The sequence below is a fragment of the Adiantum capillus-veneris genome, chromosome 8, assembly GCF_014529385.1.
Source record: "Adiantum capillus-veneris isolate H3 chromosome 8, ASM1452938v2, whole genome shotgun sequence".
NCBI classification, from domain to species: Eukaryota; Viridiplantae; Streptophyta; class Polypodiopsida; order Polypodiales; family Pteridaceae; genus Adiantum; species Adiantum capillus-veneris.
This window is the reverse complement of record NC_140938.1, coordinates 41,505,930-41,526,462: the sequence shown is the minus strand read 5'-3', so window position 1 is coordinate 41,526,462 and position 20,533 is coordinate 41,505,930. Positions and strand designations below refer to the sequence as shown.

Genomic DNA, 20,533 nt, shown 5'->3' with positions numbered 1-20,533 from the left:
CTTGAGCACTTGGTACTATGGAGGAGTCTTTTTATGCCTATAGAACTCTTGCCATTTCTAGAGGAAAGTGTAAATAGAGTCTTTATTTTTATCTTTTTCCTTACCGCTAAACTAGAGCGATTTCATATCTTTAAGAAAACAATTTTCTCTATTCCTAGTAGCATGGTCTTGAGAAGGCATATTCTATTCTTTGGGCATTACCTCGACATCCTTTGGATGTAGACATAGTGTCCTAGCAGCATGAGTCTTGAGAAGGGATATTCTGTTCTTTGGGCATTACCTCGACATCCTTGGATGTAGACAAAGTGTCCAACATTACCAACTCTTGAATTACTTTTCCCTTCTCAATCAATTAAGTCTCAATTGTGCTTTCTTAACATCTGATGCACTAAGGAAGGTTTGCATTTGAATTTTAGAGTGCACACCCTATTTGTTAAATGTTCATGCTGCTCACGAGAGACAACATCCCATTCTTTTTCATTTTTCCTAGTCCTAATCTTTGTCATATGGAGATTTTATTTATTTGTTATGGTGTGAGGAAGGAGGTTTCCATTTGCCCTCTCCGTTTTGGGTTTATTTCAAACTCATTGAAACTTTAAAAAATAACTTAAATCCTATGCTATCAATATGCACAAAATGTACAAAACTTCCCTAATATTACTGCAAAGGGATGAGTTTGTAAGACAATTGAAGATACCTGCTATGAATGCCTCATCATTGATACTTTGCTAGCCTCTAATGGTTGACAAAGACCATTCTTGATGCCTTTTCATCGATAGTTTACTTGATTACTTTACATCCATTTTTGGCTTCTTTTCTTCTGCTCTTGAAACACCTTTATTCTTGTTGGCTACTATGAAGTCCTTTTGCTATTAACCTGGCAATTGAGCTCATTTGCCCCACATGGTGTGAACAAGAGGTGTAATAGGCAATCAAATTGATTTATTGGCATGTGGAAGGCCATAGGGTTGAGTGTGGAAGATTGTTGCAGCACCCAACCTGTTGGATCTTTTTGTGGGATGGTCGCCACATGTCTGGGTTAGTAAAGGCTCATTTCCAACCTTTACTGAGTCCTTTTTGCCCTGCTCCTTGCAAAGGAGGTGGCACACGCAGGTCTTTTCACATGGCTATCATCTTGCGGACGGCTATGTTTAAGGCTTATGGTGGCCACCGTTTGGGTTCCATTGTCTGCAGGCATTGATCCTCTTCAAGATCATTTGGATCATAGTTCTGTTGTGAGTGGCTGCATTGAACGGCGGCCTTGTGTAGTCTCAAGCTTTATCTTTGTGCTGTGAGCTCTGGTTTGTCCTATGATAAGAGTCTTATCGTGCGGCGAGTGAGATTTTTCGAGCGAAGGAAAATCCGAGTAAATGAATAAAGAAACCAAATGGGCTTTGTTAAGAACGATGAATGAAGATCCTACTTGAAGCTCTAAGTGATAGCAATAACATTGTTCAAGATGAGAATCTTTTCTTGAATCCCTAAGTAATCGTAGCAATAGCATTGTTCAAAATTAGACTCTAGATTCTTTTGTGCAGTTGAGGCTTGATGTCGAGCAATGACAAACCAAAGCTAGTAGCAAAGCTATTAAAAACCATGCAATGATCCACAACTACATTCAACACCCTAATTTTAATTTTAGCTTTTAATTTTAAGGAGCGATCTAATGCAAGTCAACAATGCTCATACATCTACAAAGTTTCTAAACTAAACTATACTAAGAGACAATTGCCATATCTTATACCCAAAAAAGAGATATTTCTTTAGAGTTTTAAGGTAACAAGTGGAATATAGAGAACAACATGTCGTGCCTCTACACTCTAATAACAACAAGAAATGCTATGGTTCTATCTCGTGACTATGAAGAGTCACACTCGTCATCAATAAAGACATTGCACCTCTGACACTTCTTGTGGGTGTCAAAATTGTATCATATATTAGCAACCATGGTTTTTGCAATCCCCTCAGCATAAACTAGAAACACACTTCCATACAAAAAGAAAAAAATAAGTCTCACAATCCACATGTAAGCAATATAGAACCTACATCATAGAAAATAAGAAATCTCAAATTGTTGTTTGAATCATTATCCATAATTTCCAAATACCGAACAATGATACCAAAAAGTGACAAAATAGTATAAAAGTATGATGGAAACATAAAATAGGGGGGGAAATGAAGTGTAAGGTGGAATCTCACTACTCATCAAAGGGGTTGACACGTGAAGGCATGTCACCTACATCATCAACCTCAAGAGAGGTGGAGGCCCCCCTCTCTACTTCGCTTTTTAGGGTGAAGTAATGGTTGCACATAATCTGAAATCAAAGTGTCATCACTTTTGACTGCTGCACAAACCCGCCATGTGCCTAAGCATGCTGCCAATACGGGCGTTGTACCACATCCCAACTCCAAATAAAGACCTCCATGCCTACAAAGAAGCTCCACAAAACATGCAATAAAAGAGTGACTTTGTTGCAAGCCACCACGCCATGGCTCCCCTGATGATGATCTCGCTAGAGAAGACTTGAAGATGGTGCATCATGTAAGAATCCAAAGGCTGCATGCCAAGTCAATTGAATAGTGGGTTGCTCTTAACCACAAAGCAAGGTGGTTGCATGCCAACCCTATGCACCATAAGTAAGAGAGAACAATGACACTACACCACCACATAGACAATTAGAGGGAAATCACAATAATAATAACACACCAAAATGAGACACAAACAAGTTAATATGTAGAAGAGCATTATCTTAATCTGACCACCAAAGCTATTACCATAACCATAAGCTCCATGATGGAGGATTACAATGTGACGATGAATAGCCATCTCTAATGCACGACAAAATCTCTCAATCCAACCAATGGTATCTCCTACAAGAGTTTTCAAAAGTCACAATAGAAAACACACAACAAAAATAAACAAGTATTGTATAAAATTATGATTAAAGCACAAACCTGCCATAGAGACCATGATCAACAACCACCCAGAGTCTCACAAAGTCAAATATGCAAGTTGCATGCCTGCACGAACTTGATCCTCGCTACAAATATCCCAAAGGGGCATAATAGGGGAGGCTAAGTGGGAACCACCAAAGGGAAGATCCAAAAAAATAAAATCAGCAGCCCATGTGACTGTTCTCGCACCATGCACGCACAAGGTCCCATTGAAGCGTGCACATCCCATGTGCTCATGAACACGAATCCATGCCGGATGTCGAACACCGGCCTTAAAATCAGCAGCAATGGCTATGTAGTCCCCAGAAATGGCCATGCATCGTGAATTAGACAATTGAGGACAGAGAAGACAAGGGAATATCAATGATGTAGACAAAAGAAATGGTTTTCTTTGCAAAACAATCTCCCCAAGAGGTACTATGATACAAGAGGCTAAACAAAGTGACTTAACTCCAATAAATGAACAAAACAAATGACTGGATTGCAAGTGAAAGCTCACCATGATCTCGCTTCATGTTTTCATCCACCCTAGTCTCAACAATCACCTCCTTTCCCTTGTGAGAAGTATTTGTAGCTTAGAAAAATCAAAAAAACACAATATTACCAGTATGTAAAACAAATAATTTAAGGAAAAAGAGAGTTTAAATCTCTTCGACAAATTATGTTTGAGACTGTTTTGAGTAACCATTTACCCGATATCACCTCATCCATTCTAGGAGGGAGAGGCACATCAACGGATGTGCCACCAACTCTCATAGTATCGTGAAGCTCTCTCTCTCTCGCCAATACATGCCCGGAAGCCATGTCTATCCACCATGGACATGTCTCCATCTCCCAAGTAGTGAGCTTATGCATGGAAGGGGAGTACATGCATTCTTTCCCAGTAGATAGTTTTGCCCATTGCTTAGCCAAGAATGGAATCCCTGGAAGAAAGCCTTTTCCAACCAAGGATAATAGAAATCTAAAACAAAATAACAAAATAACATCACTACAAAATTCGTAATTATGAAAAGATTGAAATAAAAGTATGATGAGCTTGAACTATAGGCTAACTATTGAGATGCCATGTGTACAGTGTCCACTTTCTTGATAGCTTGCTTGTCAACATCTTTTGTCTTAGCTTCAAGAGAGGTTTCCAAAGGATAAAGATAGGGTCGTGCTTCAAACTTGAGCTCCTCAAAGAAAGAGGCAAGAGAGCAATCATGAGGCAACAAAATACCACTAGCAATGTTGCTTAAGTCCTCCACAAACTTTGTGGCCCTATAAAAAATCCTTTGTAGCCCTCTCTACGAATCCAACTATATAACAAGGAAGATGATAAAAAACTAGCAACTCTACAATGAAGATTCTTGAAAGTCAAAAGAAACCTTACGTACATGCGATACACATTATCTCCTTTCTTTAAACCATAAGATGCGCTAGTTGCGTCAAGCAAGGAAACCCATAACAATTTTCTCAAGACAGGAGCATCATGCATAGCAATCAAGTTCATTTTCTCAAGCGTAGCCCAACTATCAGGACCCCATTTGAGTGCAAGAACTCGGACCATCCAATCCGGTCCAAGATTCGGATCAACAATATTTAGCAACTGCAGTTTTTGAGCAACGAATAAAAAACCAAGTTTGAACAGCTATTACACTATGTGCAAAACACCCAAACAAAAATTATTCAACCACCTTCCCAACGTGCTCTCCATATTTGAGTGCTAAATCATTCAATATCTTCTCCTCCTCTTTATAAGTTCTTCCTTTGCCATTGTGTGCCTAGCTTGCTCTATTCTTTGGCTCAATTCCTTGGACATTTGAACCTTCAACACATACTTAAAAATAAATAATTTGCAAAAAAACAAGCATATACTCTTTGGTTCAATTACTTGGATATTTTATCCTTCAACGCACAATTTAAAATATATAATTTTCACAAGAAGCAGACATGAGATCATTCCAAAAAAGCAAGCCAAAGACACTTACATCGTATAAGAGCTTTTTCAAGTATCGACAAGTAAGTGGATACCAAGGCTCCACACCCTTTGAGTATTTCTTATGGACTGTAGCAATCAGCATTTGTTCTTTTTCTGGTAGCCCCGTTACATAGGCTTCATGAGTCTGTTGCACAAATGTGGGAGTAGTTGACAAGCTCATCCCTAAGATGGGTGACTACAAGAGCATGTGTGTTCATGCTATTCCAAGGTCATATACAATACATACAAAATCAGAAACATAACATAGGCATTTTCTGCTAAAACATATAGAAAGTCATGAAACTTACAAATTCATTCTCTGCAAGCTACTAAGCAGAGCTATCTCTGGCACTCGAGTAAGATCAATAATTGTACAGAGCACACTACAATGTTTCTCTCGATCAGTGGAGAATCTCTCTTTAATAGCAACATTCCAAGCGACCATTCTATGATTACGCTCCCAAACGTAGAACATTTTATTAGAGAGAACTTGAAGATTTGGTCTCTAGAAAGCTCAATTTCAAACTCTTTATGTATATCAGCCCATATTGGGTCCCATGAAGTAAGAAGGTCCTCTCCAAAATAGATAAGCATAGACAGAAAAGCATACTCAACTACTATTTATGGGAACAACAAAAAACACCGTAGAAACAGACAGTAGGAAAGATCAAAGCAGAGAAATGAAATACCTGTCACATAAGCTTCCTCCTTCTTGAAATTCCAGATTGAAACAATAAAAGCTCATTTTTCTTGCATGTAGCCCTCCTTTGCAAAAGCAGATTTCAATCCACCAACATCATCTCTTAAGCCGCTCACCCTTGCATAGGGGATCAATCAACATAAAGGAATTGGTGGACAATCAAAACAACTAAACATGCGAGTACATTGAAGAATATCTTGTCCTCTATGCATGTAAATCTTGTGCTCATCCCCTGTCTCAGTATCTACTGCTACTTCATCTCTTACGACATAAGGCACTATTTTGTAAGCATGCCTCTTGTGGGGCAAGAGATTCATCAACCTTATTTATGGAGCCAAGCCCCAAGTCTGATTTTGCATCTCCTCCTCCTGTGTCTCCAAACCTTTTGTCATATCTGTGACAGAGACTGCACTTATTTGATCACTGCTCTCTAAGATATTGGAAGCTTGAGTTGTAGAAAATCGTCTCCCTCTACGACGTCATCCACGAATTGAAGGACTTGAAAAACACAGCCAAGACCAATTTATTTACTTCACTAAAATTGCATCTAGGCGTCCATGCCAACGTGGATGCCTAGAGGCAATTCAAAAAATCAAAAGTTTATCTTACTGATCTCCACCTAAGCATCCACGCCGGCCAATTATAAAATTTAAAAATATGAAAAAAGCATGACCAATTATAAAATTTTATCTTGAGAAATTCCTTCTAGACATCCATGTTGGTGTAAATGGCTTGAGGGAGCTTACTGAGTTTCATAAAGCGTGACTAAAATCACTACAAAAGAGAAAATGATGTGTCTTGGATTTGCAAGTGTCACGATGTGCTTAATTTTCCATGACATTGCCTCTAAATTGCCTATCAACCTCAGCAACTTTGCCTCTGACCAAAGAGTTAAGAAACTAATACAGGGATCCTCATGCCATTCAAAGCAAAGATTGTCACAAACTATTACAGCCCAAAAGGAAATTTCAACAAATCATGTTCAGGTAGCAAATTGATAAACTCAAATTAAAAAGACAACTAAAAAGCAGCTAGTATCAAACGCATACAATTGTACCTTAGTGTCATATATGCACAGACCATAGAGTCTATACTGCAAGCACACAAGGTAGCCCTACTTTCAATCACAAACCAGACACCAAGAATCTAGAACCGGTAGTGACCATCATCCTCACTATAGAATCCATTAGTGATTTGCTCTCATTCTCCAAGATGAACTGATACTAAATTCTCCAGCTTCCTTTGGATAGAAAACCACTTTTGCTTGTACGAATGGGGTCATCGGAAACACAATTTTACTAGGGTTTTGATACCGAGTCATAAATCACCACCCATCCCCATAAAGATGTAACATCTATGCAATCTACACATGTAGGTAAATATGCTTGTATAGTGTTTTCCTTTAAAATACTAGCCTCCTGGAAACTAGTCCCCCTCTACATTTTGAGATTTGACAAACTACACAAACTCGGAGGAAAATGTTTAATGCTTGAAAACATAGTAAACAAAATTTCAGCCTAGCACAAAAATTAAGCTATCCTTCAGAATTGTGGAGCACCATCACGCAGTAACCTCCACTCCAAAACAAATACAGTTTCTCCTTTACAACAGTCTAAACCTATAATATAATATCTACACAACCCTATAATATAATTTTATCTTGAGAAATTCCTTCTAGCCATCCACGCCGACGTGGATGGCTACAGATAGTTTTAAGAGAAGCTATGCAACTCTGAAAATCTCCAGAGAGAGCCTATATATAGATAGATTCTCATATTCAAAATTCCTTCTAGCCATCCACGCTGGCGTGGATGGCTACAGATAGTTTTAAGAGAAGCTATGCAACACTAAAAATCTCCAGAGAGAGCTTATATATAGATAGATTCTCATATTCAAAATTCCTTCTAGCTGGCGTGGATGGCTACAGATAGTTCTTAAAGAAGCTATGAAACTCTGCAAATCTCCAACGAAACTCTGAACTGTAATCTTAAACATTGAAAAAAAAACTACCTGTAGCCATCCACGCCGGCGTGGATGGCTACTGTAGTTTAGAAAGCCTTACAAAAGGTTTCTAAGGTTTTTGTATTCTTTAAAAAGGTCAATGATTTAAATTAAAACCAACAACTTTACAAAAAGTTATCTTAAACATTAAAAAAAAACTACTTGTAGCCATCCACGCCGGTGTGGATAGCTACAGGTAGTTTACAAAGGTACCTGGCAGGAGGTTTTTGGGCCGAGGAAGATTCCCTTCTCCCCATGGTGGAGGCAATTTCAAATCTCCAAACTTGGTTTGATTTGCGCTTAGAAAATGTTGAGGGCGTAAGAGAGATTAACGAAGATTGAAATTAATTAACGCATGCTGAGAGAGATTAGCTCTTAACACAAAGGGTCTCATATGGTGCCAGTGTATGTATGAAGCGCAAGGAGACTGCAAGCAAGAAGCGCAAGCCTCATACGGGTGTGAGTGGATGTAGCGCAAGCAAGGAGCACCAGTGTAAGAAGCACAAGAAAGGAGCGCAAGAGATAAGCAGACATTCGCAGGCAAGGAGATGCACAAGAGAAAGACTGAGTGGCGCAGGAAAAAAAAAGCAGATGGGCCTCACCCTTTCACGCTATAGATGGCCTCACCCTCACATAAAAATTTTAAGGGTGTTTACACATCAAGGTGGTGGCGCAATTTTTGGCATGGACATTAGCGAGTTAGCGTCTTAAGTGTTCTATGAAAATTAGTCAAAATACATTGAGCCTCATAAGCATGGAGAAGCACAAGAACACCATAGCTATTTTCTTCTATACAAGTGTACTCCAAAAGGCGATTGGGAGGCGCTCAACAGTGTGTAAACACCCTTAAATTCGGTTGAAGAGGGTATTTGGGATTTGTGCATGGGATATTGAAGAGGGTAGGTGAAATTCGGTTGTCATTACTATGCACGATTGACTAAAATTGTAAAACTCAAAGAAGGCTCGTTTTTTTAGTGTTTTTAAAACTAAAAGCAGACTCATTTTTTAAATACTTTATATTTCATGTTGTAAATATATTATATAGTGAATTATTATTTTTATTATAATGTATTTTATAAAGCAATGATTGTCGTTCCTAGGAACACGAACGTGCAATCCTCCTGGCAGCTTGTGGTTATGAATAAAGTTTTAAGCATATCATTCTATTCTATTTACACCCGCTATATCACCCAGAACCATGCCACTGGTTTTTAATATTTCTTACCTTCTACTCAACACACTATTAACCCATGGGGAGATGCATTATAGTTTTTGGTCCAGGGCGTGGACAGAAGCTAGTGCTTATGTTTGATACCATAATTTATTCTTTAACAGTTGCTTCTTTGCAAGAACATTTTGAGCTTCGTGATACTAGTTTCTGTCTTCGTTCACTAACATTGGACCGCAAGTCAAGGTAGAAGCTACTATATTATCAGATGGTGAGCAAACTTTTATGCTTGATCATGAGCAACACCAGTTCTACAAGGTGGATATGAGAAGTGGGGATCAGATTGATGTTGGCATTGGCAGAGTTTCTCAAGACAAAAAAGACAAGTAAGTACCTCTCTCAGAGATCAACGCGAGTGTGATTGACATGATTAAGTGCATGCCATTGCAAAGCAATTTATATATTGCACTCCATCAAGCAAAGAAAGTGGTCTCTATTGATGAGCTCCCAACTCATTATGATGGGTATATTGCTTTTGAATTACCACCAACTAGTCATTCTTCAGGTATGCATGATATGGAGCAAAGACATGATAATCACATGTGGACATAGTATGTCAATTGTAGCAGTGATAGTTTTAATGGCGTTGTCAGATTTAGTAGATGCTTTGGGCATTTGTGCTGCATCAACATTGATTGTCCATTTTATTTGCGCTAAGACTCAATGTCGAGGTCGGCTTGTTAAATCTAGTCCTAAAGGATTGATCTCTTCTCAATATGGCACAATGGTATGCACTCATTGTGGACAAACTCTTGAGTGTGCCTCTACATGTCCTGCATTTATTTACTATTGTTTGCCTAGAGATAAGCATAATTGTACTAGGTGTGCTTTGCATCTTGGAGAACATAATCATCCATGTGCAAAAGGAAGGAGTCGGATTGTTGAAAGTCACATAGATGAAATGTTGCTTGATCGTGCAAGTCAAGACCCTTTGGTGACTGCAAAACAATTAGCGGGCTATGATTGAAGATTTGGAATCTGCTGAATTCCTTGACAATAAGACTCCCTTGTCAAATAAAAGGAGAGTGGAACGAAGTTTGGAGTCTGCAAAAAGATCAAAGGATATCACTTCAAAGGGTATTGAGGTAGTGCTTGACTTAAAAAGCAAGTTCAGATATCCTTTTATCCATAGTATCCTTTTTCCATGCCAATTTGGGTGATAAGGTACAACCTCGTGTATTTAAAATGTCAATTAAGGGACCGGGCAGTGGAGTTGATTTGGTGAATCGGATGCACCCTGGAGGTAATTTAGAGCAAATGTGGGTGCACTTTGATCATGTTCACCGTGTTCAAGGATGGCCGACTATGTCAATGCATGTCTATGACCCTTACGTACGAGAGTTGCTCACCATTGCAACTGCTGAGTTTAACGTGGAAAATAAATATGCTCATATTGAATTTTGGAAGATGGTGAACAATGTGGTTAAGAAACAGAGTTTTGATAAGCCATAGTTCAGGGGATTTATGGCAGATGAAGCAAGTGCCAATTGGATTGTTGTGCGTACTGTTTATTTTGGAGGAGCAAAGAAGTCTATTCCAAACAAAGAGAGATCATGTTTGTTTCATTGGGAGCAACGTATGGTTCAACATACTATCAAGTGCATCCGTCCCGCATTTCAAGAGGAGCACAAGATTTTGTGCCGCAAGTGGAGAATTGCACCTACAGAGAATGCGGTTGAGCATTATAAGGGAGAGCTTAGAAGATTCTAGAAAACAAGAATGGCCATTGAAGGAGAGATTGCTTCATTGGAGACATGGTTGGATTGGTGGGATGTACGAGTGCCTCATTTGGGGGAAAGATTTGTATCACAAGATACTGCAGGTGTCTTTGTCCCTAACACAAACTTGTCTGAGTCAAAACATGCTAGTATGTGTGCCTCTGTTGGTTATAAGGATCACATAAGTTTGTATGAGGCAGCATGTGCAGATATGGCTTTAGTTGTGCTTCAAAGTGTGAAATATAATGCCTATTTGAAAGGTGTTGGGACCTCCACCAGTCCCGGCTTTAAAGATTTGGAAGATCGCTTCATGAACTGACCTTCATTTGCTTCAACGGCAGCAGGAAAGAAACTAATTGACCTCACACATTCTTCAATGCATGAAATGGGTGTCAATAGTCCTTAAATGAATAGAAATATACTCCAAGAAAAGAGTATTAGAAAAAAGAGGCCAATTTTTGTTGATGCAAATATTGTCTTGGAGGAGGATAGCCACAGGCCAGAGTATGTTACAATGACAACTTCAATTGGTGGGCTTCAACACACAAAAAAAAACTTCAAGCGACGTCCCATATCCCAAAGTAAATGTAGCAAAGTCATTTTGGGCAATAAGGAGAACAGAACTTGAGCGAAAAATGACTTGTTTTGGTGTGGTGTCAAAAGATGGAGATCGATGTGGGTAGTTCATTTAATGATTGTTGAATGAATGTCTAAATAGGGGTGCCAGCTCCTTGTTATTGGGGTTGCAAGAAATATCATCCATCTGGTTCACAACTGGGAGGCCTTGTGGAAGGGTTCATTTGGTTTTGTAACTCCAATAACATGCACACCTGGAAGGTTCACATCATAGTTGAAGGGCCTCCAAGACCAGCTCCTGGTGTTTGAGTGGTCAGAGAGGGCACAAATTTGGAACCTCAAGAGGTAACGCAATTGCAAGCCAATGGTTTGGTTTTGTAAGCAAGTGTGACATCATCAACAAGAATGCATGAAACAATTGCATTGAACCAAAGAGTTGCTAACAGCGTTCGTCCCAAATTTAGAGATGGAAGATTGTGAAATTGAGATCATGATTAGCAAAGGAGTTTCATGGCAAGATTGAAGTGCGTAGAATCATGACAGCAGAGTTGGTGCGAGAGGTCATTTTGGTTTGCGATGAAACACATGTTTACTATGCTAAGACTATGGGGTCAAGTGCAAAGGGAGTGACATACTTTGTGACAATGTCAAATTTTCCTAGATGTACTTGCAAGGATTTTCAAAACCGAGAAAGCAAGCGCCTTGTGTATATGCCATGTAAGCACGTTTACTTCATATTTTTGTAAGTACTTGGCCTTGACCCACATGCTCATGAGTTCATGCATCAGGCTGCTCTAACGAAATTGGAGTTAGTCCAAGCACTTGGAGGTTCATGGGTTGCTGATGCAACCTTGAAGGCTTGTGGACCTTGCAATGGTTTTGAGACGTAGTTTGCTGGGTGATATGTGCTTATGGGTATTAACTTTTGCCCCAAATATTCTCGTGCGGTAGTATTTTGTTTGTTGTGCTCTCCATTTTGATTTGTAGATGCAATACACCTTTTTGGTAAATTTCAATGTTGATGGGTGGTTTTTGCATGTGTTAGTGATATAACAATTTAAAAATTATTTTTATAGGTAAAGAAACTGTGTAGGGAGTATCTCTAACCAACAAAAGCCCAAGATGTATACAACCAATATATTGCACAAGGATATAAAAAAACATTGTAAGTTTTGCAAAGTTTATGGTTTGCTCAATTTTGTGTCAAAAAAAATTGTAAGTTCTGCTCAGTTTATGGTTTGCTCGATTTTGTTGGCTCGGATTTTGGGATCCCCCCTATGATAACGCCGAAGACATGTTCACTGTTGGTGCCAACTCAGTCTTGTAGGGTCATCAATATGGGGGGCAATCTCTCTTCCGTGGCTCATTCCTACTTGACGTTCTCTTGAGGCTTCTCGCTAAGCTCTCCTATAGAGCACTCCACATGCTTCTTGTACCTTATATAGAAGGCAGGGGGAAGTCGTATCATAAAGTGCATTATGTAACTTAAACCTCTCCCCATATAAAGTTGTGTTGTGTAAGCTCTTGCGTCAGCTGGTTGTTGTGATGTTTTCTACTAAGGATGGTGAATCAAACATTCTGTATACTTCTATGCCAAATGTGCCAGCAAGGCTCAATCTTTTTGTAACATGTGACCTTTGAGGTATTATTCTATGGTGGAAGATTGTTCTCTAGTGTTCAATTTGTCTTGTGAAGGTTCGTCAGTTGTTGTATGTTGTAAATGCTCACATTTAAACTGACACTAGTTAGCCTATACGAGCATGTGAGTTATTCTCCTAAATGTTGTTGAAGCTTCCTTTGTGGCTTGTGTCAGATTCAAAGCTTCGTGAGGCTCTAGTGCTAATGCGAAGCTTTTCTTGTTAATGTTGGTCTTTTCTTTCCTACATGTGATGCGCTCAAGAATATCACGATGATATCATTTCCTGTTTCTATTGAGATACTCATTCATGCTACTGACGAGTGTTGTCTTGCCTACTTGTGACATGTTGAGTGATAGTATTGGCTAAACTAGTTGTTTTTTTTCTTGGGACCAGCTTTGGTATGTTTTGACAGGGCTTGTGAGTTGAAATGTGCCCTAGTGAATGTTTGTTATAGTCTTGCAAGTTCTGGCATTGCAGATCCCTACATTGAGACCTACACCAAGGAGCTCAACATCGGCTTGTTCATCAGGATTGATTGTCCACTTGTAAGGGCTAAAAACCATAATGATGGTGGCTCAGATTTATTTTCCTTGCATGTCGATGCATCGACAACCATTCGAGCTTGTGATCCATTCCTTGTATCTTTAGCTCTCTATCATGAGACTAGGACAAAACACATTTCTCGTTGATGCTGCAATTTCTAAGAATACTAGCACGCATCCATGTTTGACCAGATTGGTGCTCGTTGTCTTGCAAAGTCGTAATTTCCATGGGAGAATTGGCACCACATTTGGAGATTTGCTTGTGGCCAACGGCCCGACCCCAGAAGACAAAGCAGTAGTGTGTATCAAATGCATTAATTTTATGTGTCCTTTCTTTCAAAGTTGATAAGCCTTTTGTCATACGTAGGTGAGCTTTGTCAACTCTCAAAAGCATGTCTACAATCGAATCATGGATCAGATGGCTAGGGAGGATATTGTTATCTTTGTAGCTAGGAATATTGTCTCTTTGTTGGCAAGGTGCACACATTGTCTGTTTTAGACATCACATATTTGGTTCCCGTGCTAGGAATGTGCTTAAAGCAAGAATTGACAGCAACATTTCACGAGCAATGTGAGATTATCAGGTACAATAGAGAGGTGACTTTTTATGCTTTGTACTCAATTAGATAAAGACATCTTTAGCAATCTTCATGCTTTTGTCTTTTGCAGGTCGGAACTTTGTGCTATGTGAATTTCAATAGAGCTCTCTTGCATTCCCTGTGCTCGATTTGCAACTTCCCAAAGGTGAAGAAGGTGAAAGGAAGAGCATACCATTCTCTTTGCAATAAAGAGTGCATCATCAACACAACCCTCAAGCTAGAGGTGCAAATCCAAAGCAGGGTTGACAAGCTTACTATGGTGGTTCAAGTGTCGGTATCTATGGTGGATCGTCTCCTAACCATGCCAAGGAGCTTTAAGGAGATGTACATGGAGAGCATTCCAAAGGCAAGGGATATTTTTTCTATGTCTAGTGTGGAGGGTGTGTTCAAAATTGGCACAAATGGGTCCATGATATTTTCCACCCCTCTGTTGGGCACCTAGATGCTTTGAGAGCATCCATTTGCCATACCTTTTGGCCTTCTACCACAAAAAATTATGCTTTTATGCCTAGTCCCCATTAAAGTTGGTGAATGAAGTTTTGGCTTGTCCATTGTATATCCCAAGTTCATATAAGATTTTTCTCTTCCTTTGCAGCCTTGTTATGGTAGTCTCTCTCTCTATAACTGGCTTTCCAACTCTTCCTTCCTCTCCATCTCTTCAACATTTCAAAGCGCAAACTCTCTCTTTGCCTGCCTTTGCAATGAATTATTACGACTACGATGTCGACACTATTTTTGCGTCAAAGTTTTTGAAGAATTCAGACATCTTCATTGCGCTTCACCATCTCCAAAAGTCAAAGGTTCGATGCATGACCTTAGATTGAATTTTCTCAATAGCTTGAGAGCTTCTTGTTGAAAGACATGTTGTTGTCGCGGGTGCATGTCTCTTCTTCCCTACCAGTGAGGCCACTAATGCAAGAACGGTCACATAATTCTCATCTTTGCACTCACATGCAGCAATTCACTCGCTCTTAGTCTTAACATTTTAACGGCCTTCACTTACTTTCCGAGCTGCAGATTAAAAGTATACTTAAAAAGAAATGACAGCCCGAGAACAATAATCTTAGGCATGCCATCAAAACCGTTTCTTGCAAAGGGAATTCTACTTTCCGAATCAACCGATGGTATTGCATACCTTCTTGTCTTCATGGCGTGCTCAAGCCATGTGTGAGCTATTTGGAAAGAAGACAAGGTGGACACTTTGCATCAGCTGTGTTTGTTGAATGGGGCTTTGCCTGATGTTGAGATACTTTGCATGTACCAAGATAAGCATCCACACATGTTGCACACAACCCAGGCTGTGAATGTAAGCTTTCACGTCTGAAGAAAGACCTAGGGTTGGTCACTCATGCTCAGGCACGACTCGCCAGTTCCAAGTTGAGAAGGCCAATTAAGAGATACATGAAAACCATCAAGGAAACGCCCATTACACCTTGCAAAAAATGTGGATGCTTGCTATTTTTCCATTGGGTGCAGAATCCACTTTAAGGAAGTGGAGATAATATGGGAACGTATTTGCCTGTGCCCCATGCAAGAAACACTTAGTGAGTGATAACATTCATCTACAAGCCTTGCAAGAGATAGGTCTCAATCCACCACTTCCATATGTGTCTGGATCTAAATCCCATAGAAGCATGCGGCTTAGAGGTATTGTCATCAATGTGCTTGCCAACTTGGAAAAGAGTCATGTTTTTCTGCCTCCCTTCATTGAGAACGAGGCTTCTGTTCTTGTGAGAATCAAACAAAAACTTGAATATGATCGATGTTACTTGAGCAGCGTCGTGCACCCTTTGCTCACAATATCCGCAACCAATACGCTACTATCCACACCGCTCTAAGTGCAAGAAGGTTTCATCATCAACAATAAGTGTCTTGAACATCTTTCATGTCCAAATATGGCTTTGCAAATAATTTTAGCGACTCTACACCCGATGTCGAGTTTGAGGATGAACCAATTGATGTCATGCTTCATGGCGTCACAAGTGCGGAAGAGGTTGTTGATTACAGTGGTACGATTCTTCACATTGCAGCTTGTGAGGGAAATTCACCTTGAGTATTTTAGCAGACGAGTATTGTGAGGAGTTGAGTTTACAACTCTTTTCTTTGGGTCCCTAGAAGATATAGGGAAGCTGCGGAAAGAGATTACCAAAATGATTGCAAAGTGGGAGCTCACGAATGTCGATAAAAGATTGCGAGGAGTTGAGTTTACAACTCTTTTCTTTGGGTCCCCCAGAAGATATAGGGAAACTGCGGCAAGAGATTACCAAACGGTCGCAAAGTGGGAGCTCTTGAATGTCGATAGACGATTTGCGTTGAACATCAAAAATTTGTTCTTCAACTCTGTCAAAATTATGTCACGGAAAGTTGCTTCCATTGTTTGGGTGCAAATGCACAAGGGAAATTTGCATGGTGCAACGCTGATTGCAGGGCAAGTTGCAGAAGACACAAACATAGAGAGGCTTCTTAGCTCAAGGTTAGGCTTCCAGACCACACTCGTTGTTGGCTATGTGCTTGGACCAATTTGCATCCATTGTCAAAAACCCATCCAAGCCAAGCACGCTACTACAAAATACATGCATCATACGGTACGGTACAATAAAGCCAAAGACCTTGACAACAACTACAGAGAACAATGCCTTCTCTTCTTGCCATGGTCAGGACATGAGAATGAGCACCTAATTGAAGGCTTGTCTTGGATCAATGTCTACACTTCAAACAATGAGATAGTGAAAAACACTAAATCGCAATTTGTTGTGGAACCAAGTTTGTGAGACTAATTCGTGATAGTCGTCACATCCTCACATAGCACAAAAAGTAAAAGTTTCTTAGACGATGCCAACAATTCCGACATGATGATTGACACCCCAACAAAGCAACCGAGCAAGAAACCATTTGCTTTGCATTTTGCCAAACACATTGGCATGACAATGAGCATTTCCACACATCGGTAAAGAAGCTAAACCCACAACAACGGGTCATTCTCGATGATGTCATGCTTAGAAAGCGCATAAGACCTCACGGGCGGAGCAGGCACCGACAAAACATTCATGCTACTCCTATTGGTTGAAGCCCTCGTTCATTTCTACACACACAAGTCAGGCACAATCGTGACTTTCCCAAGGCACTACTAATGGCATATACAAACAAGGCAGCATTCAACATTGGTGGTACAACTATACATTTAGCTTTGCATTTGCCTTTGATAACTACGACACGCATAAGGCTTGGAGTAGAAAAGCTAGATGCATTGTCTTTACTTTATCAAGATTTGGAGCTAGTAGTGTTCAATGAAGTCTCCTTGATAGGATCAAGTGTCTTCTCATCGACCAACTCACATCTTCATGTCATCAAAAGGAAAAAAGAGGCCTTGACGTCATACTCTACAGCGACCTTTGCCAAGCTACCCTAGTGAAAGACTCTTGGGGGATATTCACAAGCAAGCAACCTCTTGTTGAGGCAATCACACCTTCAAACTGGCGTGAGTTCCCCAAGTGCTATGAGCTAATGATCACAATGAGATAGAACGATGCAAAATTTATAAAGGTGCTCAATCACATGAGAATTGGTACACACACTAGCAACTCTTTTTGGAAGGACCACTGATCATAATGGGAGATTTCAACATTAACACACTTGCTCAAGCCAACACATACAAAAAAATTTCCACTCTCCTCCACCAACAGATACACCATCCAACCACAATACACAACTCTGTGCTAGACCATATATGAATCAGTAATGATATACCTCAAACCATGTCCGACACTGGCTACAACTACTGGTCTGCTAACCACTCGACTACATATCTTCTCATCCCAAAAACTTGATCTTCAGTTGCCTTTTGTAGGCCATCATGAGCCCTCACCTTGTTTTTTAATGATTTGTAGTAATAGAATGCGTGACGAGCTATATTTTGCTGATCGAGGTCAAATACATAGGGTATCAAGTGCTTGGTGAGGAGAAGACAAGAATCTTCGTTGCAAGACAAGTTCCAAACGATGGCACAACACCACCCTCAAACATGGTGGTCAAAGTGGAATTGACTGAAGGATTTATCAGTTAATCATGCCGCAATTAGAGGGTATTGGCAAGGTAGTAGTAATAAAAGAAACTTAATGTTTCTTCTCGCTGGCTCTCATATGGGTGCAAAGTGAGCATAACATGAACGTGGCAATTATGTACCAATTGAGAAACAATTGCTTTGGGACAAGTGTAACGTGAGCGCCAAGCTCTAGGCTATGAGAGAGAAATTTCAGAACAAAGCATGCCAAGAGTGTAGAGCTTTCAACACACACACACACACACACATTTACAAGCAGCCTCCTCGCTCCCCTGCCATGGTCTCATGCGTTGCCATCGCGCATGGGGAAATCCCCTGGAATATCGTGCGTTGCGATCGAGCATGGGGACCGATATTGACACTTGGGATAAGCATCATCCTCATTTTCTATACCCAAGAGAGCGTTCCCACTCCTAAACGTCGTGACCGGCTTGACCATGCTCCTAGCTCGTAGAGTAGCATGTGTGTGCCCTGCTATAGGATATGTCACATTGTGCTTGAGCCACATGGTGCCAGACTTCTTCACCTCCACCATCAAATGCCCAACATATGCACAATGAAGCATAGTTGGTGCACACTACAAGAGACTTATAGAGGAAGCAAAGAAGAGAGAGATTGAACTGTGACCACATCCAGCTTAGAAATTTTTTAAATTTCCATCATACATTCCACACATGATGTAAAATTGTATAGATGTAGGCTGGGTTTAGATGAGTGGGTGACAAAGAGAGAGTGCAGCCAAGGTGGCACAAAGGGATAGGGGAGAGAAAATAGAGAGGCTTCCAAATCCACCTCTCTATGAGCGACCCCACCCCCTGAAAACACGCCGCTATAGAGAGCTTGGCAATGCAAAATGTGGACTACAATTCTTGATTGCTGGTCTATGGCGGCTGATCCAAATGTTTTACGATTGCTCTCGATTTGTCATTTAGCTAGTGAGCCCAACCTCGCCCTAGATGTAACTACTGAGACCTTCTACGCCTTGTGGGCTCCTTAGCTGCCACATGGCTTGTCTAAAGCTCGCCATACATTCCATAAGTTGGGCCTCTGTAAAATTGTGGATATAGGTGGGCCTTTTAAGTTTTTACCTATCCTCACTCACAGGCGGCAGTGCTGGACGTGTGATTTGTGTACCGATTCCAAGCGCTTGTTGACCGAGTACATCCGCTGGAAGCGCAGTCCACTCCCAAAGTAAGCATTTCAAACACACACAGAGTCTCTCTCTCTCTCTCTCTCTCTGTGTTGGGATTGTTCCTACGACGTCACAACTTCTCTTCTTCTTCTTCTTCTTTTCTCATCTGACATTGCCTGATTTTCCCTTCCTTTCTTCTTTCTTCTTCCACACACACCCTTGCACATACCCAGGTTTTTTCTTTGAAGTGGAGTAAAATCAGGGGGCGAATGCATGGAATGAGGTGGGATCGTGCAGCTTTCGGTGCACTTGCAATACTTTCTGGACCAGTTTCGTTCTCGGTTGTTTTTGTGTTCCTTTTGATTACAAGCGCAGCACCTGAGCTGGTGCATGCTCAAGGTAAGCATCCAATGCTAATTAGAGAAAAAACATATGAGAGAGAGAGAGAGAGAGAGAGAGAGAGAGAGAGATGCTAAGAAATAAGAAATGCTATATTAACGTCTTCAGAAGGCCAAAATGACCTATGAGACCGCAAAGGTACAACGTGGTGGAATCTAGTACAGTACAAAAATATAAAAAGTGAGGTGCTGAAAAAAACAGAAAAAATCCCTACCTACTAGATGGTAAGTGGGGGGGGCTCATACAATATCTGATACAAAGGCTGATACAGGGTTGAGACAGAAGTGCTACAAGGGCAAAGACAAGAGTGAGCATGATATACAATCCTCATCAGGATCACGGGAAGTCCATCATCGGTCGTTGGCGGATCTCATTAATCTCCTCCATGGTAGGAGTTTGGCTAGGCGTCGTGCATATCGGGCCAGGGTGACCTGAATCCGCTGATGTAGTCTCCACCGATGCTGTGTAGTCCTCCTCAGCCATGGGCGCCTGGATCTTCGACCGAGCTCAATCGCTCGGTTGATCAACATGCCTTTGGTGTGAGGAGAGTATGAGCCCTGCTGTGGTCGCTGCACCTTCGGCTGCACAATATCCGCTCTACAGAAGAAGTCTGTGATCCGTCTCTGAGACTGGCTAGCCTCTCCTCCAACAAGCTCTGTGTGTGTCTTTGTAGCTTCAGCAAGAACAATCCCAAACATCTCTGGTCCTCATACCTCATGACTCTAGAAAGCGGTCCAAAATTCTCTCTGAACAAGCAATGGAAGCGACCTCGTATCTCATAGTAAACTGGGCAATGGCATACATAGTGCAACTCTGTCTCAACCTCCGTATGACATAGTGGACATGTCCTGGCTGCTGATACTCCGATGTATCTGCCAGTCTTCACCCGAAGCTGGTGTGAACATGTGCGCATCTGGCCAATAGCACACCGTATCCCGTGAGATAAGTGGGTCTCCATGTATCTGGGCCTCACCACAAAACCGTCCTCAGTGAGCTGGAGAAGGTGTCCCTATGGAAAGCCAT

The 20,533-nt window shown here is 40.8% G+C and overlaps 1 protein-coding gene and 1 pseudogene across 3 annotated transcripts in view; one reads left to right on the top strand and one right to left on the bottom strand.

Moving 5' to 3' along the window:
• Positions 1-2,198: 2,198 nt before the first annotated feature.
• Positions 2,199-3,711, bottom strand: LOC147452036 (uncharacterized; annotated as a pseudogene).
• Positions 3,712-19,028: 15,317 nt separating this feature from the next.
• Positions 19,029-20,533, top strand: part of LOC147452035 (putative LRR receptor-like serine/threonine-protein kinase At1g05700) — a 129,781-nt gene continuing 128,276 nt past the window's right edge. For 2 of the 3 annotated variants that reach the window (XM_086517866.1, XM_086517864.1), the window contains exons 1-2: positions 19,029-19,170; positions 19,345-19,510. In XM_086517866.1, coding sequence (XP_086373992.1) covers positions 19,381-19,510 — 130 coding nt within the window. In that variant the 5' untranslated portion in view covers positions 19,029-19,170; positions 19,345-19,380. The other variant, XM_086517865.1, reaches the window with a different exon arrangement.